The sequence below is a fragment of the Dryas octopetala genome, chromosome 2 (genome assembly GCF_963921425.1).
Source record: "Dryas octopetala chromosome 2, drDryOcto1.1, whole genome shotgun sequence".
NCBI classification, from domain to species: domain Eukaryota; kingdom Viridiplantae; phylum Streptophyta; class Magnoliopsida; order Rosales; family Rosaceae; genus Dryas; species Dryas octopetala.
Genome location: NC_141367.1, coordinates 29446377 through 29470040, shown reverse-complemented (window position 1 = coordinate 29470040; position 23664 = coordinate 29446377). Strand labels below are relative to the sequence as shown.

The window sequence follows — 23664 nt, the reverse complement described above, 5'->3', positions numbered from 1 at the left end:
GTGAGGACGCGTTTTGGCTTCTAAAGGCCGTATATGGTATACCGTATACTGTATTTCTGTACGTACGTAAACATTTTTCCGCTTATGTAGAAGCTCTTGGTTCGATGTGCGTGTCCCTAATTACTAATACATTATTTTGTTTATGATAACTAGAAAACATTGATAAATTTATGCAAACAATAATGTAGGGAGATTATATTTGAGTGCTGCTATTTGCACACCTTTTATAAAAGTAAAAATTAAAAATGGGTTTATTTCATATTTAGTACCTAAACTTTGACCCTTGTCTTAATGTGGTACCTAAACTTTTATTTGTCCCAATTGAGTACCTAAACTTTTATTTTGTGTCTAATAGGTCCCAAAATGAATTTTTGTTAAAATTGTCAATAAAAATTAGGGGCAATATAGTCAAAGTATATTTTAATTATTTTCTTTATATGTTTAAAATTATTAAAAAAAAACACACAACAAACAAAAAAAATTAAAAATTAAAATTAAAATATAAATTTTTTGAAGTGACTATATTGCTCCTAATTTTTGTTGATAATTTTAACAGAAATTCATTTTGGTACCTATTAGACACAAAATAAAAGTTTAGGTACTCAATTGGGACAAATAAAAGTTTAGGTACCACATTAAGACAATGGTCAAAGTTCAGGTACTAAATATGAAAAAAAACCCATTAAAAATCAAAAGAAAAGACACATTCACCCCTCACCCAACACACCCCTCATTCTCAGACCCAAAAAAAAAAAAAAACCCCTCATTCTCAGCCTCACCTCGACCACTTTCCCTCCTTCACCCGACCTACCCACCTAGCCCCCTCCCTCCCTCCCTCCCTCCCTCCCTCCCTTCCTTCCTTCGTCTCGCCTGCAACACCAATGGCCGAGCACATCGTCTCTAGCTAGCAAGTCAAGCCTCACCCTTCTTCTCCGAGGTCACCTGCAACATCACGCCTCAACCTGCTGCAACCACAAAAAAGCACCACTGCCAACAAAAAAATTGCAGCTGGTTCGATGGCTATATGTCGAATGGGTTGTGGATTTTCGGCGACTATCTGTCGAATGAGTTGTGGATGTTCAGTGGGTTGCTGCCGAAGAAAACTCAAATTTTCGGCAAACTAGTGTCGAACGAAGGAGAAAGCAGAGAGAGAAAGGGAGGGAGGGAGGAGAGAAGAAAAGAGAGAGGAGAGAAGAAACAAGGGCTTATAAAATATATATAATACAATATCAAAATATACATATTTTATAAGAGGAATAGAAATGAGACTTATTTGTATTAGTAGGATGCACCGTGCACATCTAATATCAAAATGTGTTCTTCCTACGATAAAGAAGCTTTATTTTAGCAACTATAACTTAGTATTATTGCCCCTGCAAAACACTAAATTAATGAGTTACCAACTTACCACTAAAAAACACAAGATTAATGAGAGATTTGAAAATTCAAAGGACTACCCGGCCAAAAAAAACAAGAGCATTGGTTTCAGCTCAGTTGTTTAGCTGGGCCTTCGAAGTTGGACCAATAAGAAACCTGACCAAATCAGGGTTCTACCACCATTCACGACAAGTCATTTGGGCCTTAGATATAGATGGTGCTAATTTTTAGTTTTGTCTAGAACATTGGGTTGTCCCAAGTTTTCAAATGAACCAGTAAGATAATTTTTTTTGCTGAGAATGAACCAGTGATGATAGTCAATTGAAAATTTGAAATCAACTTGAAAAAAATAAAAAATACTAGAACTTAAGGCTCTGTTTGGTATCCAGTTCAATTTTTTTATTTAAAATGTGAGTTTTCAAAATAAATTTTAAAAATTTGAAAACTTGTTTGATATGAAATTTGAAAACAATTTTAAAAATTTTAAAAATGATGGCATCTAAGGAAGAAAAAAGCGTAAAAAAAACAGAAAAAGAAAAACTATATTTTATCGTTTTTAAAAAGAGACCTGTTTTTAAAAATGATCGGTCAAATATGTTCTAGTGACTAAAACATGTTTTCTTGTTTTTTTTTTTTTTAAAGTTTTTAAATAGGATATCAAATAGGCCCAGATTCTGCTTACCCTTAGCTGACCAATTATGATAAGGCTTCACTCCATCCTGATCGATCTACTACACGTGCATGGTTTTTTTTTTTGGGTTGTAACTTTTAAATACAAGGTTTCAGGATTAATTATAACAAATAAGGTTAAAATTAAGTAAATAAATGCGAGTACATAGGCAGATGAGTAGATGAGAGAGCAAACATGTGATCTAGTACTGCATGGATGGACAAAAGTCCAATGTGTTTGTCTTCCATGCATGGTGGTGGTACTACTGGTACTTTGAATGTTTATTTTATAGACAATATATTAAGCATTGTACTGGGAATAAATTTCAATAATATTAATTGTAGATATATCATATATGGGTTTTGGACAAAAAGTAAAAAATTGATACGCAACTGATGTGCAGCTAGCTCTATGAATTAAGGTGTTTAGCATTGTCAGTTTGTGACTCTGTCGCTATTCGTCCTAGCAACCAACATTAAATAAGTGGATATTTTTTTAGGTATAAATTCAATTTAGACACATAACTAGATATGTCATTTCAACGGAGTCCACGAACTTTAAAATATTTCAAATATACACCCAATCTACTATCTAAATTGAAAAATGAACTTTCATCAATTGATTCGTTGAGATATCAGTTAAATGTCAGCTTGGTTTTTGCTGACCGAGATTACTTGGCAACGTGGCACCATCTTAACAAACTTTTCCCGCCAAATGAGCGACATGGTGACACATGTCCACCTAACCCTTGACATGGGCCCACAAACTCATCATCTCTATCCTGCTCGTCGAACACAGGTGAGAGATTTATATTCGAATTCGAGAGAAAATGTGATGTTTTTTGGAGACTAAATGGTTAGAAAAGCGTTCGACGAGCGGGAAAAAGGTGATGAGTATGTGGGCCCGTGTCAAGTGGACACGTGTTGCTCATTTGGTGGGAAAAGTATGCTGAGTTGGAGCCACGTCGCCAATTAATCCTCATCAACAAAAACCAAGCTGACATTTAACTGATTTCTCAACAAATCGATGGACAGAAGTTCATTTTTCAATTTAGATAATAAATCGGATGTATATTTGAAATATTTTAAAGTTCGTGGACCCCATTAAAATGACATATATAGTTATGTATCTAAATTGAATTTATGTCTTTTTTTTTAATATTTATATAGATTTTTCCATAGATATATTCATAGATTCACCCGCAAAGCTAAAGCCAGTGGCACATGCGCATGCACGGGCACAAGTCACCGATTTTTTTAAATTTTTTATAATAAAGCTATGTATGGCTATGAGAGACTGAGATCTTTGTCCTGGATACCCAAGTTTCTAATAAAACTATGTATGGCTATTGGATCTCTTCATAGTGGCCTAGTTACATAATGCCCATTGGGGGCATTTGATCCCCCTCAAATGTGTGTTAAGATGCAGATTTGCCCACATATATATTAATTTCTTAAATGGGTTAATTACAATTTACTTCCCAAATTAATTTTTTTGACAATTAACCTTTACACTATATTCTGTCATGCAAAAGACTCTCAACCCATAAAAAAAAAAGTCTTTTCTGTTAATTTTGCACATGTGAGACTTAGAGATAATGCCACTTATGCAAAAATGACGACCCTTTTGACTTTTTTTGACGGAATATGGTTTATATATTTGATGGAACATACAACATAGTTTGAAGAGTGAAGTGTAAAAAAATTTAGTTTGGAGAAAAGTTGAAACCCTCCATAGTTTAAGGAGATAAATTAACCCTTCATAAACTTTTTCCTAAGAAAAAGGCTAAAAGATGTTCGATAAAATACATAAAAGAGACTTTTCATAAGCTAAAATTGAGTTAGGCATCCTATCACTGCTCCACCAAGATGAATTATATGACTCTTCCACTGCTCTCCACCTAATAAGTTAAATTTTTGGGATGATTATTCAATGTTCTAATTATCGAGTAATTCATGATTTCTCCAAAATCTTATTTGAGGTCCATTTAAATCATTGGTAAAGCATAAATTCTCACATTTACAATAAGCATTTAAATCCCCATTGCGCCCTAGCTAGCTAGCATGTATGGGTTGCTTAATTAATATAGTGTTCTAACTAGTAATTATAAAAAGGAAAAGGTACCGCGGTCAGTTTTCTCTGTTAGCTACGTACCTTGTCCATCAATTATGACCCGACAATAATCACTAGACCAAATTTTGACTCTTATTTTAGATATATATATATACACAACTTACAAGAGAATTATAAGCCATACATATATGTACAGTTTAATTACATTGCAGACATGTGCATTGTCGCCTAGCTAGAACATGAAGGGAATTAATTAAACTTTCGATCCTCCAAAATTAGTCAATGTTATAGATATATCTAGCTACTTAATTGGATCATAAGCCATCTGACTTTTTAACATGTTTCGGGTGTTACATTGTGCATATCACATCACAACCACATATATCCACCTAAATATTGGAGGAGAACAAATCGTAAAGTATATGTAGCACTCAATTTTCTCTTTAAGTTGCACCATATATGCTCCGCTTTTGGGAAACAATTTCACGTGTGAGTGTGTTACCATTAATTAACCTGATTGGAAAATTAATAACAGAAAAAGTTTGTTGCTAGAAATCAACGTGAGCTAGCTACTTGATAATGTATAGAAGATAGTATAATTAAGTAATTAACAGCATATATATGCTCAAGTCATACCTGATAGAATTAGAGCATCCAACCCAAAACCAATTGGCAATGGATGGAGAGGCCCAAGACTTATAAGCACATATGCTAAGTCTTAGTTTTCCGATGTGGGACATTGTTCCACATTACTCTCAACACGCCCCCGCACGTGTGGCGATATTTTTGAGCCTTACACGTGAACAAATTATATTGGGTGACGTGGGAGCACGTGTGACCATTGGGCCTTACACGCGGATAACCAAGCTCTGATACCATGATAGAATTAGAGCATCCAACCCAAAACCAATTGGCAATGGATGGAGAGGCCCAAGACTTATAAGCACATATGCTAAGTCTTAGTTTTCCGATGTGGGACATTGCTCCACATTACTCTCAATAATATCCATGGACAAGATGACTGAACCCCTCAGTCTCCATTAAAAGAAAAAAATGGGCCCTCTCCATAAAAAATGAAAAATAAATAAAAGAAGAAAGGATGCAATATATGAGTTAAAGAAAGTAGAATGGGGAAATAATGAAATTTTTAAATGAAGTGGTGTGTGGAGTAATTTATTGGGATGCATATAAAAACTTTGGTGTAACCATGCAACTGATATGCATCAAGTAATGTAGAATTGGATACTCCATGCATATTTTAATTCTTGACCAAGCTTTGAATTAATTGTTTTATAGTAATAGAAGGGATCCAACCCTTATTTTATTATAGGGAAAAATTTACAAACAGGACACATACTTTGATGGTTGTTTCATTTCAGGACATTAATTTTGATTCGTGTTAATGAAGGACACATACTTTTATTTTGTATCAATTAAGGATCCTTTTTTTATCTCAACTTTGGCCCGACATTGGACCTATCAAAACTCCACCAAATATAGCAAACTTATACTTGGTTTAAAGCTATGCATCTCCTCTTTACAACCATATAAAAATTACTCAAATCAGACATCTACAACTCCAGATAATTGGCCCAAAAGTAGGGTACCCGAAACTGTCCAATCGGATCTCTGGAAAAAAATCTAGAAAATCGGACAATTTCGGGTACCTTAGTTTGGGATCGATTATCTGGAGTTGTAGAGATCTGATTTGGGTGATCTTTATATGGTTGTAAAGAAGAGATGCAAATCTTTAAACCTAGTATATATTTTTTTTTTTTGAATTTGGTGGAGTTTGATGGGTCAAACGTCGAGCCAAAATTGAGATAAAAACTAAAAAAAATATGGTCCTTAATTGACACAAAATGAAAGTATGTGTCATTCATTAACACGAAATGAAGGGCGTAGTAAGCGACAAAATGCTTCGGGGAGTTAAAAATAAGCCTAGATCCGGAGATTCCCGAATAGGTCAACCTTTCGAACTGCTGCTTAATCCATGGGTAGGCAAGAGACAACCTGGCGAACTGAAACATCTTAGTAGCCAGAGGAAAAGAAAGCAAAAGCGATTCTCGTAGTAGCGGCGAGCGAAATGGGAACAACCTAAACTGTGAAAACGGGGTTGTGGGAGAGATACTCTTGAAAATTGTTCAATTATATCTAGTTGTGGGGTCTCAAAATCTTTAAACCCAGTATAATTTTTTGTTATTTGGTGGAGTTTTGATGGGTCCAATGTCGGGTTAAAGTTAAGATAAAAATTTTAAAAAAAACATGGTCCTTAATTGACACAAAATGAAAGTATGTGTCCTTCATTAACACAAAGCAAAATTAATGTCCTGAAATGAAACAATCGTATGTGTGATATTTGTAAATTTTTCCCTTTATTATAATTATAACTCATTTTTTTATTAACACTCGCCACTTTAATTGACTCTAATATTGATTGACCCTAATTAAGAGTGGAATCGGTTCGGTAACCGAACCGATTGGCCAAGACCGACTACTGAACCGCCACCAGCAGAATGGCCAGATTCGCCACCGCCACCGTCACCGACAAGATCGGTTACCGCCTGTTTCGGTGTCGGTCGGTGGAAATCGGTTTTGGAGAGAGAAGAAGAAAGGTAGGGAAGCTTAGCTGGTTTGCCGGTGACTTTGGCATAGACACGGGAGAGGAAGGCTTGATGGTGGCAGCGGAGTTGGTGGCAGGGAAGAACCGTCGCGAGCAAGGACGGCGACGTTGTAGGTCATGTGGAGGCTGGAGCTCGCGAGCAGGGACGACAACGTTGCAGGTCGAGTGGAGACTGGAGCTCGCAAGTAGGGACGACAACCAAAAACTCTACAACTCGCGAAGAAAAGAAGAAGAAGAAGAAGAAGAAGAAGAAGAAGAAGAATGGGTTTTTTGGTACTTCGAGATTTGTTCAGGTTTTGTCTGGTGATTTTGCAGTTTTTCTCGGTTTGTCAGTCAAATTTCCCACCCTTAACCCTAATATTATACTCTTGAAAATTGTTCAGGTATATCTAGTTGTGGGGTCTCAAAATATTACCCATTTAAGTATAATAGAAACATATTCATAACGATCGAGGAGCCTAATCACAATTGTTATCCCATATTAATTAGTGATGCACCATACTGTAAATTAATTGTTCTAGGTCCTATCATAAGGTTTGGGAGGTTAATACATATGTAAAATTGAAATAGGTAGGAATAAAGCATTAATTGAAAATATTCATATATATATATATGTATGTTGTATTGATGATGATGAAGGCAGTCAGAGAGAATGAAAGGGACATTTGGTAGCCAGTCAAAGCAGGTAGCGTTGGCTTCTATGGTGATAAAGCAAGGTGCAGGGGGTCTAATAATAATGTACAATATTATAGGCTGTACGTGTGTGAATGTGTGTGTTAGACTGCTACAATGTGTATTCATCATATATATAATTGTCCTCTCCTCCTCCTCCTCCTCCTAGAGAGTCCTTGTCTTTCTCTTTTCTCTTTATAGCTACCTACTCTACGTCTCTACTCTATCCAATATATCTACGGTGGTCACTCCACTTTTAGGCCCTCTTTCAAAATTCTATAAGTTTAATTTTTTCAGACGTTGATCAGCTCCCCATCTGAAAAAGATGGAATACGATAGGTCGCTATCCACCCTCCCCCACCTTTATAACCCCACCCACGTGATGTGTCACCGTAACCGTACATGTTCAACACAATTCTCTGTTCATTTTCTCTAAAAAGATCAATAAACTAGCTAGCTGAATTATGATTAATGGTGAAACGAACAAGTAGCCTTCCCTTATTGGCTTCTCCATCTGAAATAAATAGATACCAGCTTCCTGGTCTTTGTTTCAGCTCTACCATAACACCATCACCAGGTGACCTCTCACGAGTCACTACACTTGGACTCTTTGTTCCTTTATTTTACTAGCTAGCTTGTACTGTTGCTGTTCTAGTGTTGTACTCGATCCGGCGCTCAAAATCTTAAACATGTTTCCTTCTAGCAGCAACAGTAATTACCACCAGTCTATTCCATGTACCAACGATAACCAGCTTGAAAAGTCCTTGGCAATTACTAACCATGATGATCAAAACCCTAACCATGAAAAGTGCTACGAGTACCCACCTTTTCTTGAAGATGATGGAGTCATTCTGAGTTACTTGCTGTCGCAGCAACACCTCTTGCTTGGGTGCACGAGTACTTCTTCTTGTCAAGCTGAAATGAGCGTTGTGGCTTCAAACCAAGATCTGGAAGCGTTAATGGATAATCATGCCGACAAGGAGATCACCACCATCTCCAAAACTAGTAAAAAAGATAACGGAGGTGCTTCCACAAAGCCAGCAGAGGTTCCAGTTCGAAAGAGAAGGACCGGGAAAAAGGACCGCCACAGCAAGATCTGCACCGCTCAGGGCCCACGAGACCGGAGAATGAGGCTTTCTCTCCCAATTGCCCGCAAGTTCTTTGATCTTCAAGACATATTGGGCTTCGACAAAGCAAGCAAAACTATTGAATGGCTATTTTCCAAGTCCAAGACTGCCATCAAGGAGCTCAAACAAAACTTGTCACCGGGACTCGCTCAAAGTAGTACCACCAATAACATTATTGCTACTACTACTTCCACTGAGAGTAGTGAGGTTGTATCAAACACAAGACCGAATGTTTCCAAAAACAAGATGATGATGATGAGGAAGTTGTGTACGGTTGCAAAGGAATCGAGGGCAGAGGCAAGAGCAAGGGCGAGGGAGAGAACAATAGAGAAAATGAGGATCAGATTATCATCATCATCATCAAACCAAACTTGCTCTCACCATCCTCATCAAGTAAACCCTAATCATTTCTGCAGTGCCCAACAAATGACTAAATGTGCTCAAAACCCCACCATTAATCATCAATTGTTTGGGGCAAATTCCGAGGAGGGGGAGGAGGAAGATGATGACTTTCCAGGTTTTCCTGGGAATTGGGTCATCAACAATTCCAAGATGCAGTCTTCTTCAATTCTCCCCTACACTACTACTACTTCTACTACTTCAAATGCCCTACAACTAAACCCTAGTTCAATCTTCATGATCACCCAAGACCAAAACCCTAATTCAAGTTTCATCAACACTGCTATTGCTCAAGACCAAAACCCCAGTACGACTGCACTCTTCTTGCACTCCTATATATAGCTGCTGCGGCCAACAGAATTCACGGTAATTTGTGTAGTCCAAGCGGGTAACTTAATTTCTTTGCAAGTGCGCATGTGTCTTCAACTTTTTTTTATTTTTGGGTAAAGAGTGTGTCTTCAATTTTTATTTCAATGAATTGTTAGCAAATTTAATTTGAAGATATATGTTGATGAATTACTTTCTTAAATTTATAAAATTGGGTGCTATATACGGTACTGTCAGGTATATATATAATCAAATTCATAATTGCATAATTAATTATCCATAATATATATTCTCATGAATTAAATTTTCCACATTAAACAATTAGTACGTGTTCATAAACAAGCCTAACTTAATTCATATTGAGCTAGATCAGTAGCAAAGTTGTGCAAAAAGGAAAAATATGAAAATGGTGAAAGCTACAAGCTAGGAAGCATTACACGAGCCAAATAATTAAGTATATGGTAGGCTGGTAGGAATTAATACATAATGTTCATTCACAATTTATACAAGTTTCCCAGTGATATATCACTGGCATATACTGTTGTAACAATTCAGTTTTCTTCTAACATGAACAAAAAAAAGAAGATTAAAAATTATGTATGTATGTATAGATCACACACATACACACATGCATACATATGCATATTTTAGATTATTCTTTTGCAACACTGGATCTCTGTTCTTATGCAGGTTTGAAAGGCAAGCCTGCAAAAATAATTAACAAACATCAAAATATGCCATAGTTACAGTCACGATAATATAGGGAGATCCAAATCCAAAAGCTAGCTAGCTTCTGGGCAAGAATATTTACATGCAGGACAGGTTGATAAGTGCTCGGCTTAATTGGATGGACTCCATACCATGCTCTTCCTCATAGGCTACAGATGGAAAGCACCACACTCCAGGTAGGGAAAACAACTTGATATTATATCATTCATCTCTTCTGATACCTAGGTTCCATTTTTCAACAAGCTAGCTAGGTTGAAATTTATATATGTAAGAGAAAACAGATAATGTGCACACTATGTAAGAGAAACGGTTGAGAAATTTGACCTCATTTAAGGACACTTATTGAGGAACACTATATATATATATATATATATATACATATATACATGTATATCTCTATGCATATATACGTATTGAATATTAGTAATTAAGGTAAGTACTTGAAAAAGTGCGTAAGAGTGAATAAGATCGATCTGCGTATATGTTAACCAATCATATAGAATATTATAGCAGTTGACATCTACATATATTTTCATCAAGCAAACACAAATAAGACTGACATGCTTGTGTATATAACTATATCCATGTACATGAAAACCATCTATCTTTCAACTAGCTAGTTTGAGTAAAAATCTTGAGTTGATGGAGGATATATCGACTGTTGATGGAGGACAGTCATATACTGATGGATATTTGTGAAAAGAAGTATCTAAAGATCTTATTAAAATATTCCTAATTGGCTGCAGTATATATTGTGTGTGCTTGAGCTTCTCGCAGAACATTCATCTGCTGCAACTATATAAATATCAAAACTTAATCAAGTGAAATTTAACCAAGACAACTAATTTATATCTACCTTTAGTTTGATGTTCAATTCTATATAGTACCAATGATACTATAAATTGAAATGAACCCACTCAGTTTGTTGATGCCCAACTTCCTCGTCTTGTTTGCTATAATATATAAAAGGGCATTGCATGTGTATTCTCTTAAGGGTTAAATGCCGCCCATATATTTAATTTGTTTGTGCATATTTTGTAGCTTTTTCAATAATAGTTGTTTTATCCATCTTAACTCAGACCTTTTCTTAATTATGATGACATATTTCGACTATCTAATATTACAACTCTACATTTAATTTTCAGGTCACTAAACTTTTGTCTAAGTTGAAGAAAGAATATGAATTACTCATGAGAGGAACTTATCACTTCCAATCTTCACAAAATGGTGGAATATCGATCAATCCCTTATGACTAATCCATCTTCTACCTTCAATTTGAACAATATTTATTGATTAGCCTTCATTTCTTCCTTAAATATAACTTAAATATTCTAGTGAGTTGAAGTATTGCAAGTCGCAGCTTTTGAATTGTAGTTGCAAAGTGGTCTTTCTGATATTTCTTCTTCGAAGCAAATAATGCTGTTTTCACGCTTGAACTTATCAAATATGCTTAAATTAACTCGCTGAATATGCTGTATCAGCATGTAACCAGGATACATAAATATACAGGCTCCTTCTGTTGAGGTATACCTCAACTTATTTATGTTGAGGTATGAACTTGTTGGGGTCCACACGAGTCGTTTTGTGTCGATCCGAACCGTTCGCAAGGATCATCTTCATTGATAGATCATCCTTGCAAAAAATTAGCCAAATCGGAAACCATTTGCTTATCTAACTTTGATAAAACAAATGGACGGTTTCATCGAAAATACTTGGTTCGTCCATTTATTTGATCAAAGTTAGATAGGCAAATGATTTCCGATTTGGCTAATTTTTTGCAAGGATGATCTATCTATGGAGATGTAAAAATTGAACGGTTCGGATTGACACAAAACGACTCGTGTGGGCCCTAACAGGGTATACCTCAACATAAATAAGTTGAGGTATACCTCAACAGAAGGAGCCTGCATAAATATATGTTAATACATACATATATAAATGCTTACTACCAGTACTTGATGTGAAATAAGATTATATATGTAGGTGTGATAATTTCAGGAAATAATGGTAAACCAAAATTCGTCATAAGTTTTAAGCGCAGCTTTAGAATTTAGATATAACTCAATAAGTAACAAAGCAATCAGAGTGGCAGTAATAATGCAAATGTATAGCCAATTGGTCTGCGCAATATATATAATTGTTAATCTAAATTATATATATATATATATTTTTTGTTCCAATCTAAATTATATATTTAAATAAGATTCCACTTAATATATAGTTAAAACTGAAAATCTAGATAAATATAGAAGAATGTTTTTTGCATTAAGTCATGATGTAGGGTATATATGCTCTGCCCATCTGGGATCGTTTATTCGGTTGCGAATTTTGTGGGTACCGGGTGTGGTACAAATGGGCCCTTGCTCCAGTTCAGCCCAAGTTAGAAGGCCAAAGCACTTGGACCAAAAAGTTTTTCCTTGAAAAAAAAAAAAAAAAAAAAGTAAGAGGAAAGGGTCAACACACCCCCCGAAATGAGGGAAACAAACAGTGTTAATCAAGAGAAGAAGTTACTTTATTGGTTCTCTCTCTTCAAAGATGGCACGTCGCTATAATGGAAATAAATAAACTTTTTTTATTAATCAAACAATATGAATCAAACAGAGCAAAATTTGAGAAATTCTTAAGTAAAGTTGTTCGACCACATGTACGGTATCACCATTTGAGGAACTCGCTATATATTATTACCCACTTTCTTCCTAGAAACGTACTTAATTGTCTGTTTTTTCTTTTTCTTTTCTTGTTTAATAAAGCAAGAACACTAGCTATAAAAAATTAAAAGGTATATATAAAACAATATAGTGATAGCCAATATATTCAAGGTGTAGCCTTGATCTACCTTATGCTGTACCAAAAACTCATGAGCAGAGTGAAACCCAAAATTAACATCAAAGAAACAGAGTGAGGATGATGAGGTTCTGGTACTCACCTACAACGCCTGCAGCCATGATCTGTTTGAGCCTCCAACACAAGGTGAAGGCGATTCCTCCGTCTCCCAAATGAAGCAAAAGCCATAACCACAACCCCACAACAAAAGCAAATGTAAGTTATGAACGAACCTCCTCCCCACAAAAAAACAAATGGGCACAGTGAAAGAGACTATTCATATATATGGTGTATACAATGCAGCTGCACTGCAACTCTGTGGAGCTACACACACTTTAAAGTCATCATAAACCCGTACAAGCAATGCAATTCAATTATATATGCCTTTATGGTGTTTCCATCACAAGCACAGCCACAAATGCAGCTTTTCCTTACGGCCTCATGAAGACTACTGTACACCTGTCTTCATGTAACCAAAGCCAAAGCCACGAATAAAGTCATTCACCTTTATACAACGATTCCCATCAGAACTGCCGCTTATATCTGATCAATTTGTATATTTAATTTTAATTTATGGGTTAATTCAAGCATCACTGTATCAATTAAAAAAACTTACTCTCGAGTCTGGACAATGATAAGGAGCCATTCTCTGTTTGTATTATATCTATGCATGTTTCAAACTAGGGAGAGGGTGGCCTGAGCCTGACTCTGTGATCATATATGTATCTCCGTTGGAGGGCTTTGTGTCTCATGCATACACAAACCCAACTGTACGTTTATGAACATAATTGCTGCACTTTTTACAGCACAAAGTAGACACTGACACAATAAAATTTAAACAAAGGGACACTCTCTCTACTTAGTAGAGGATCCAAATCCTTTAGGCTAATAGTATTGCTGATTGTAGATACATTTCTATTAATAGAAGTAATGAGACTCACTTAGTCACTTGTACATGTATATCCCACCTTTTTCAAATGCAGTGATGTTATTTATTTCATAAATGTAGTCCAAATAGTTGCAACGTCAGTTTAAAAATTCTACAAAATACACTTAAAAATGCAAAATGGTATATATAACCTTTTCCCTGTACAAGATAAAAGGTTACAAACCTTCAAGTTTCAACCTTTCCCTCATGAGCTCATTTATGGCCATCTTGAAGATTTGATGGTTTTGTTCAATTTGACTCGGTTGTACATTAGATCGGACAATTGTTAAATTGACTGTGCCCTGTAAAATGAAACGAAAACTTTGAGCTGCTTCAGCATACAAGGAAGCTGTCTTTTTCCTATACCCCACATTCACAAAAAAGTCAGTTTAACAAGACTAATCATCAATAGGCATTCAATGACAAATAGAAGCGGCAGCATACTGCATTCGTGCATCGGAGAAGAGATAATGATGTATCCTACTAGCCGTTTCATTTCATTATTTAAAATACAATGATATACAACACCAGATACACACACTTACCACCAAAAACACACACATACACTGTATTTAAACTGAGCCAAATCTGCTTAGAGTAGGATAACTAAACAGGACATGTATATTATACATGCTCCATAAGGCTATATGCCTATATCAATCAGGAAAAACCCAAAATACAATGCACATCTGATGAATCTTGAGCCAACAATATGAAGAACTGTGATTTTCCAGAGTTCCCTGTGCCTGGGTAACAACCATATCATTCACATCCTGTGTTCTACAAACTAGAAACGTCTCACTCTGACTGACGTTCCATTGTTCCTGTTTGAAGAAACAGCATTCTGTGACCATGATGATGGCTTGAATCCCCCTGCAAGTAAGTTAGACGCTGCAGCAGCACTTATTTTCCTTCTCTTAGATTGTAGTTCTGAACCTTTCTTCTTGGACATAGAAGTCCCAGACGGCCCAGGAAAAATTGAGGCAGCTTGGATCAAAGCTCGCCTATCCTTCCTATTTTTGTCAAACTTGGAAGAAAACTTCACACGTGATGCAGCAGCAGCGTCCTCTTCTGCCACTGGAAGCAGTCGTATACCGAGGCCCATTCTCCTTGAAGCAGCCTCTTCTTCGGCAACTCTTTTCTTTTGAGACTAAAATCAAAAGAAAATAAATGAGGAAACTCTTCATCTCATACCAAATTCAACACTAAAGTTCAGTTAATTCTTTACTAAGAGGCAGAAAGAGATGTAAGAAGAGAAAATAAATCAGAGACGGAGAAATTTTTTGTATTTTGATCCTATTAGTCAGCTTTTCCCCAAATATAAATACTTCCAAAGAAAATATGAGTAGGCCAGAGTGAAAATTCTAATTATTTCTCCATTTATTCATCAATCATCTCTCCTGTTATCCAAACCAAAAGGCAGAAATGAAAATTAAAAACTTTTCTTTTCTATAGACATGAACCAAACATACTGTGTGAGAAGGAAAACACAAAAGTGAAGAACTAAATATGATCTCACTGACATACTCTAAGTTTGGCCCGGAGAGACTTGTTGAGGGCATAGTCATCTGAATGCCTGGCATCAGAAATTCTCTGTAGGCGGACTAGCACTGGCTCAGCTTCTTTCTTCTTTTGCAAATCCTCTTCTTGGTGTTCAAGACGATAAAATGGATCCGCGAGCTTACCTCTTTCTGCAGAACAAAGTATCAACTTTAAAAAGTGAAAAGAAAAAACACGAAAATAATGCAAAAAGTGTTCCAACATCTCATGAAGAATGATTGAGCCTTTTGCTCTCACATCAGACAATTACGAAAGGCAATCAAAGGACTCTGTTCATTCCATCCTTTTTTCCTCTTTTGGTTGAGTGCAAGTTAATTAATTAGTGAAAACTAAGCTCAACCTACTTCAGTAAGGCATTATAAAATATAAAAAATTACCCATATATTCATCTACTTCAACACCAACCTTCATCTGCAGGAAGTGCAAAGGTTTCTGCATCCTCAACGTCAAAATCTTCATTCTTTTGTGTGGCCCCACTGATAATCACATACAGACAATTCTTTGGATCTGTCTGAATAACAATCTCCTGTTTGCAGCATGCAGCCTTCATGGTAAAGCTCCATATCTGAAGGCAAAAAGACCTAAATTATTAATAAATATATTAATTAAAAACAGAAAAAAAAAAAAAACATTAGAAGGTGTTATAAGAACTAACACATGAATTTCCATTGATCAGAGGGGAGCAAAACTAATTCAAAAGGTGCATTTTCTACCAGCTTAGGTCAAGATATATAGAGCAATTTTAATTCCCAATGGAAAATCCAGAAGCATCAGTATCAGTTGGAAAATATACCTTTGTAGAGTAGTAATTTCCCACTTGCTTTTTTTCTGCATTGAACCGAACACCCTTTCCAATCATAGAATTGCACCCACCACACCATATGTTGAAGGGCATCTCAAACCTGAATCCAAGATAATCACCTTGTCAGAATTCTTCTATATTTTTCCACTTCAAACAGGAAGTATATAAGGTTGCCAAGATTTTATTAAAATTTCCAATTTTCCCCAATAAAATTCAACCTAGTTTGCAAGCAAAACCACATAACTGCATAGGCTTACACAGCCACAGATTTTACAGGGATGTGTATCTTGCTACATTGACAAAAAGTGAAACAGTGAACATTACACAAGAAGAATTATTTATGAAGGGATACTCCCAAAATAGATTAATTCTTACAGAAAAAACAATACCCAAAAAAAAAACTATAATAAATTAATTCCCATGTATATTGTTCAGTAAAACTAAGTTCCCCCCTGTTAAATCTAATGCGTACTAGAGCCATAACTCAGAAAATAACATAAATTCAATCACTTACTGACCCAAAACAAGAACTACTAGATAACATAAAGGGAAAAAGATGCTATGGCTTCTTACCCTTAATCTCACAAACGGTCTCACACAGGAATCTTGTCACTAGGCAAGATTTTAGTTAGCAACATAAGTTGTTGAAATAAAGAAGAAAAAAGGAGATCTCGCCTCCCATTATTAAAGATTACATGGGATCTCACTCAACCACATTAAAACTTTCCGTTGTTAAAAAAAGAAAAAAGAAAAAGAGAAAACCATGCTTCTTGAGACACATTTGGACTATCAAACACCTAACAAATAAGAGCCTGATTGTTACCTTATAATCAAAATCCCCTGGTCCAATTTTCTTGCTCTCTCCCTCAAAGCGTGTTGACCATGGAACTTGTTCAAAGAACCCTGAACAGAATACCAACATGAGAATCCATATGCAAATCCACCATAATATATTCTAACAAGTAACAACATTGACGAGCAAGAGTACAATGCAAGTATACCTGATTTGGGGTCCATTCTGGAGGATAATAGAAATTGTCTGCCCTAGCAGCTGCAAGTGAAGACTGCAGAATTCGAAACAAAGCAAGTTAACAAATTGAACAAATTAATGAATATAACCCACAGAAAAAAGATTAAAAAAGTGCAAATATAAAAGGTTCATCTGAAGCCCAACGACCAAGTATTTAACAGTTGTTCCATTATACGAAACATGAATGATCACATACATAAAAAATATAAAATAAAATAAAATCCCGAAGCTTTGCTTGACTTCTTGTGAAGAACCACAAGTTTAATTTATATCCAATAAATAAAAAAAACAAATAGCATCACCACAAAATCTTTTGGGCTAAATGGGTGACCTAAAATATTTTACAAATAACATTGTCAATTTATTTTGAAGTACGAATAATGCTATGCGATGGTAGGTTTACTTATAGCCACAACCAAAAGAAGAATCAAAGTTCTGCACCATTAAATCCAGACACTGAGAGAATTAAACAGAGTAATGCGAAAATTAAATCCAAAACGAAAACCCACGAGAACGCATCAAATCGATACCGAAACCCTAATACTATAATAGATTAGCATGAACAATAAACCATAATTCCTAAAGTTTTTGGAGAGAGAGATGATCCTAGCATACCATTTTCGATTTCTTGAATTATTCGGTCTCCGCAGTGTTCTTGATTGATCAATCACTCGGTTCCATTCGATCGTTCTGTTTTCCTCTTTGCGTGTTTTATTGGACAACGACACGACGCCGTCTTTGATTTCACGATTTTCCGGGCTGGCCCTGCCTTTTCATTCTTACACGAATGGGCCGACTATGAAGGTGGTGGGTGATTTTCTGATCCAAAATCGAAGTCGGTGGTAATTATTTGGGCTCGTCAAAACATGGGCCCAACCCAATGGATGACTGTCTTAGCATGTGTTCCGTTTTGTATACATAGGTCTTGCTATTATATATCATTACTAGGGGTAACCCGTGCCAACTTAAAGGAGAAATTAATTAAAAAAATTTAATGTTAAAGGAAAATTAATTAAGGAAAGAGAGGTGGCAAACTAATTTTCATGAGCGGGAAAGTAAATTTGGGAAATAAATAACGGACCATTAGATAAAGACGAAACAATCTCAACCATTCAGACCCCAAAATAAATTTTAAGATTCAAAAACTGTTCTGTTTTATTATATAGATATCATTTCATATAATTGCATTGAAATGTGTACTTAATCATATGTCGTGCAAAAATTAATGAAAAAATTTGGAAAATTAATCCATTTTGATTTCTGATAAAGATTTTTAACCATTTTTAAAAATTTTAGAATAATTCTTCTTCTTCTGCACCTCAAAGATTCAAGATTGTATTTCAGTTGCGCGCCATCAATTAATAAAGTGATTTATTTCTTTCAGCCCTCCTCTTTTTAACAGAAATAGTCTTTTATTTCTTTTATTTTCGGCCCTCTTCTTCTTTATATAGGCCCCACATTAACCTGACTTTGGTTCAATGAGTCGAAAGACCCAATTAACTTCGGCCCAGATCGGTGGATGTCTTTTATTTATATTTGTGTTGGGCTATTTAATTATTGGGTTGGGTCAACTGGTCCACTTATCGTACATATGTATATAGTTATAAATTAGAGTGGTACTATTCCCACCCACTAATTTTATTTCCCCACCCTTTTTTTTTAATAATTGAATTTCACTCTTTTATGAAATTTTTGAAAACGACACATTTAAATTAGAAAAAAAGAACTCTAGGTTTCATATATGGCAGCCATGGCAGTCCATCTTCCATGGCAATTGATCATCTCGGTAATGGCATAGCTAGGAATTTTACTCATTGAGGGCGAGTTTTAACTATAGTTTATTTTAATTTCTTAAAATATCTTAAATAGATATATATATATATACTAATAACAAAAAGTTTTTCTTTACATTGATAGCCTTTTTTTAAAGCACTTATATTGATAATTTTTACACTATCTTATCGCGACACAAATTTATATTTGGTTATCATAAGTAAGTTAGAAAAATAAATTTATTATGACCAACATATCATGTAAAAGAGATTGGCAATCACTTTTTCTTTAAGAAATCATATTTATATTAAGTGTTAACAAATCTTGCATAATTTAGTGGAATTATTGGCACATGTAATTGACACGACCTCAAACTATAGCTGTTTTGTTATAAAATAATTGAATGTATTAATTTATTATTAAATTATGCACTTTTAATAGTTTTATTAAACAAATAATATTTTTAGATGGTGGTGGTGGGGATCACAGAGGGCGTTGGAGACAGAGGAGATGATGGTGGTGACTGGTGGTTGGGATTGCAGATAGAGACTGAGAGTCTGAGAAGGCCAGATGGTGGAGTTCATGGTGATGGTGAGATGGTGGTGGTGGGGATCGCATAGGGCATTAGAGACAGTAGAGCTGATGGTGGTGACTGGTGGTTGGAATTGCAGAGAAATAGACTGAAAGGCCAGGTGATAGAAATGAGAGGGATTGACAGAGGGGGTCTGGAATTAAACTGCGATGGGATCTAGTGTGTTATCATGCACCCTAAATCCTACGGTCCATATTAATCTACGTATTAAAAATAATATATAAATAATATATGTATATATGTCGGTACGGTTTGATATATCGATGATATAGGAGATTTTCAACCGTTCCGAAACCATATATAGACAATTCGATACGGTTCCAATGCCAAAACCGACAATGCAAAAACACAACCAAACCAATCGGTTTGGAGGTCATTTTTTTTTTTATTGAACGGTAAAAAAACCCAAAATTAGGCTAAAAGTGTGATACACACATTAATTAGTTGGTCAGGGTAAATAAATCAACTCCATGATGATGAGCATACGAAAATATAAACAGTCAAAATCAATGAAAAGTTATCATAAACATATGCTTGTGTCTGTCAATCATCGCTTCACTTAATTTTACATGTTATGTCTACTGTTTAAATCATAAATTCACAAACTAAATGTTTCATCCTCACTGTCATTTTTGATGAGGTTATAAAATTCATATTGAGAATTTTAGGCCTTGTATCACAATTAATATATAATATTCTCACAATTTTTACTCATCACTAACTAATTTTGTATTGAATGTCTTAACTTTAACATACTATGAGATTAAAAAAATACCCGTGACACAACGACAACAAATATTCCTTTCAAAGAGAGCACCGTATTGTATCTCTTTTTTTTTTTTTAAAAAAAAGAGATCTACTATCATCTTTTATGAATATATATACATTTTCTAGAAATGTAGAATTAGCATTGCTTTTTTCACATCCACTTTTTCAACATGTGATCCTACCTTGCTTTATCCGTAGATAATGTAGATTGCATATGCACTTTAGTTACTTGCAACCATTAATATTAATAGAGACATTAACATTAATTCTTCTACCTATGCATCAAGCATATTCTAGAAACCAAATGCATATTATATAATATTCAAACCTAAATAATTCAAGGTTTGACAATTGATATTATAACCCTTTTTATTCCTTAATTTATTTCTATGAAAGTTTAATTGGGAAAAGGGTGTACCGGCCTCTATCTCTCTCTCTCTCTATCTCACATGCATATATGAAAGGCAGAAACACACATTTCAACTCTCTATCTCCTCTCCCACACACACACACGCACATATATATATATATATATATCCCATCTTAATTAGCTTAGATATATTAGTACATTAAATTTGATCAAGGTGTCAAATATACTTAGAATTAATTCTCTCTGCCTCCTCATTTAACTGCTCCATGCTTCCCCTTCTCACCCTTCTCCTTTATCTCCTCCTCCTCTTCCACCATGGCCTTGAGAATTCCTCACCACCTACTCCTTCTCATCATTCTTTGCCTCTCCCTCCTCTTGTTGATCTTGTTTCATGAATGCTATAACGTCAATATTATTCACAAGCAAATCATCAGCAGTAATACCATAAACTCCTATTCATCATCAACGCTCTCTCATCGTCACCATCGCCGACCTAATTTGATCATCAACAACAGCAGCAGAAAAGTGTTAGCAAGCAAATTTGACTTCACCCCATTTGTACATCATCATCATCGCCAACAACATCAACCAAAACCTTCATCGGATGATCATCACATGCATGCACAGCTGACGAATCCAAAATCTGATGATCAGAATGAGATTGATCCGCGTTATGGTGTTGAAAAGCGCCGAGTCCCCACCGGTCCGAATCCATTGCACCATTGATGATCATCATCATCAAATTCTCAGGTGAAGTGAATGAAAGAAACATATAGAAAAATAGAGAAATTACAAGATATATATTAATGTTGGTGGAGCTAGCGTTCATTATAATTATAACCCATGATGTTTTTTCCACATCTCTTTTTATCTTTTTGGTTCAGAAAACCATAATGCAGATATTGAAGACTGTTACTGTATGCATATTATGATACTGCGAGCTTACGTTTGACGTTTGAGGTTGTACAATGTACAGTACATGTATGGAGGTGGACTGGTCCGGTCGAGTGTCGACACTATAATTGTTTTCATAATGAAATGGAAGAATTAATTAATTAATATATATTTTTTTTTGTTTCTTTAGTTTTCGGCCAGTAGGCGCATGATTACCATGAGATATAATGAACGCTTTATGATTTTGGTGGTGAATTTTTAAAGTGATTGCAAAGAAGCATTATGAGTAACTGGGACGGCACGGCACATTTTGATGTGAATATATTTAGCTAGCTAGCAGCTCCACCATAATTATATAAATTAATTAATGGGGGTTGGTTAGTGTAAAAGCTTTTCTTAATTTCTTTGAAGATTTGATTAAGCTAGCATTTGTAGCCTTGTAGGTCACCACAAGTGATGGGTTTGGTGTCACTTTGACACCTCTCAAAATTTGGGGTTTGGATACACCCACTCATGATGAATGATGAATACCGAAGACACATGTACACAGAAATGACATATCAATAATATATATTGTTATATTTATTGGTCAAAAAAAAAAATTGTTATATTTATTTACTAAATAATGTGTTTATGCACATGCATATATTTAATAGTTCTAAAATACATATGTTCAACTTGAATAAATAAAACACTACCATATATATATTGTGAGAATGTAGAGTGTTATCTCACATTAAAAAATGACTTATAAGAGTTTGGACTACTCATTTCATTGTTAATTGGTTTTGGATTGGATGCTCAAATTCTATCATGGTATCAGAATAGGTTCGCCCACATGTGTTAGGCCAAGTGGTCACACGTGCTCCACGTCACCCAATATGAATTGTCTACTTGTTTGGCTTAAGTAACGCCACACGTGCGAATGCGTTTGAGAATGTGGAGTGTTATTCCATATTGGAAAATGACTTATAAGGGTTTATGCTACTTTTCTCATTGTCAATTAATTTTTGGTTAAATGCTCAAATTTTATCATATATTTTGATGAATTAGATTTAATGAGTAAATTTGGAGATTATAAATGTATAATCATGCTCTTGTGAAATGATTTTCCAGCCAAAATGAAAAGCAGAGAGTGAAAGATCCTAGCCATTACTGATTTATCTTTAGTTATCATGAGTTTCATCATTAATTAAATCGATCAACTTTACTGATTTATCTTCCATTTGTTTAACTTTCTTTTCAAGCTTTTAATTATAACTTAATGGGTCATAATTTGGGACACGCCATTTAATTGGCATGCAGTTGTAAAGGTAGAGCATGGTCCCTCTCAAATAGAGACGAAAAATGTATATTGAGAATAATAGATTTGGCATAATTGTCATCACTAAGGAAATTAACCAGAGTTTCATGGATGATCTATCTGTTTGAATAATCTAGATTTGGCACCCAATTTTTTTGGTAGCCTAGGGTACGTACAATATTATAGTTTGCGTTGGATGTGGTATATATCCAATATATTTGGGTATTTTGGATCCTCTCACCTGCAACCAAAATGCGATGTGCCAACTTATGAATGTTGCATGTGCATATAGCATTATATATAGCTAGTGTCCTTCCATCAAACACCATATATGCATGCATATTGCCCTCCCACTCACCACCCCACGTTTGAGGAACAGGCGTACCAACTCAAAGGTTTTGCCGACTAATTCTCTCTATATATTTGCGTCTCCAATAATGCATTTTTTTACCCATATATATTTTTCAACTTCGTTGGTTTTGTTTGTCTGTGTCAACATCGATCGCTCTATACATATATTAATTCTAAGAATATATGTCCATATATATGACCATTAATGTGAGCCAAGTTCTTGTCAAACTTGATGATATAGGTAAACGGTTCGTCACATAGATGTGATGGTTCCAATTAGTATCTTAAACGACTTTATAGCTAGAGAATATAACTTGTCAATTAATTGTGGGTTATATGTGTACATTTGGTAGAGTGATAGGCCACCTAAAATCAAAAGGTGTCTGATTTCCTTAATGCCTCTATATACATGCATGCGATCGATGTGAATGAAAATATATCATATATATCATTCTATATAATTGCATTGAAC

General features: G+C 35.1%; 2 protein-coding genes and 1 long non-coding RNA gene across 4 annotated transcripts; 1 reads left to right on the top strand and 2 right to left on the bottom strand.

The window, feature by feature from the left end:
* Positions 1 to 7921: 7921 nt before the first annotated feature.
* On the top strand, positions 7922 to 10098 carry LOC147295386 (uncharacterized). Its single transcript, XM_086232774.1, has 2 exons — positions 7922 to 9307; positions 9959 to 10098. Exon 1 carries the CDS (start codon positions 8105 to 8107, stop codon positions 9281 to 9283), a length of 1179 nt encoding a protein of 392 aa, XP_086088900.1. The 5' UTR covers positions 7922 to 8104; the 3' UTR covers positions 9284 to 9307; positions 9959 to 10098.
* On the bottom strand, positions 9740 to 13060 carry LOC147295385 (uncharacterized). Of its 2 annotated transcripts, XR_015120459.1 has the most exons (4): positions 12925 to 13058; positions 12510 to 12544; positions 10080 to 12414; positions 9740 to 9973 (listed from the first exon to the last, which is right to left on the bottom strand). It is a non-coding gene; the product is annotated as an uncharacterized LOC147295385 (long non-coding RNA). The 2 variants fall into 2 exon arrangements; XR_015120460.1 differs by lacking the exon at positions 12510 to 12544 and having other exon boundaries at positions 12925 to 13060.
* A 1145-nt stretch (positions 13061 to 14205) lies between these two features.
* LOC147295384 (uncharacterized) lies at positions 14206 to 17897 on the bottom strand. The gene is made up of 7 exons (XM_086232558.1): positions 17757 to 17897; positions 17113 to 17175; positions 16935 to 17014; positions 16103 to 16211; positions 15715 to 15874; positions 15277 to 15440; positions 14206 to 14899 (listed from the first exon to the last, which is right to left on the bottom strand). The coding sequence occupies exons 1-7, from the start codon at positions 17757 to 17759 to the stop codon at positions 14537 to 14539; spliced, it is 942 nt and encodes a 313-aa protein (XP_086088684.1). The 5' UTR covers positions 17760 to 17897; the 3' UTR covers positions 14206 to 14536.
* Positions 17898 to 23664: the final 5767 nt, after the last annotated feature.

Bases quoted from the DNA above. Each gene is read 5' to 3' on its own strand.
- LOC147295386 (XM_086232774.1), top strand. From the start codon at position 8,105: ATGTTTCCTTCTAGCAGCAACAGTAATTACCACCAGTCTATTCCATGT.
- LOC147295384 (XM_086232558.1), bottom strand. The intron at 16,212-16,934 runs GTAACAATCAGG...TCTTGGATTCAG, and splicing joins CAGGGGATTTTGATTATAAG to GTTTGAGATGCCCTTCAACA. The intron at 15,875-16,102 runs GTATATTTTCCA...TTTTGCCTTCAG, and splicing joins GAAATTACTACTCTACAAAG to ATATGGAGCTTTACCATGAA.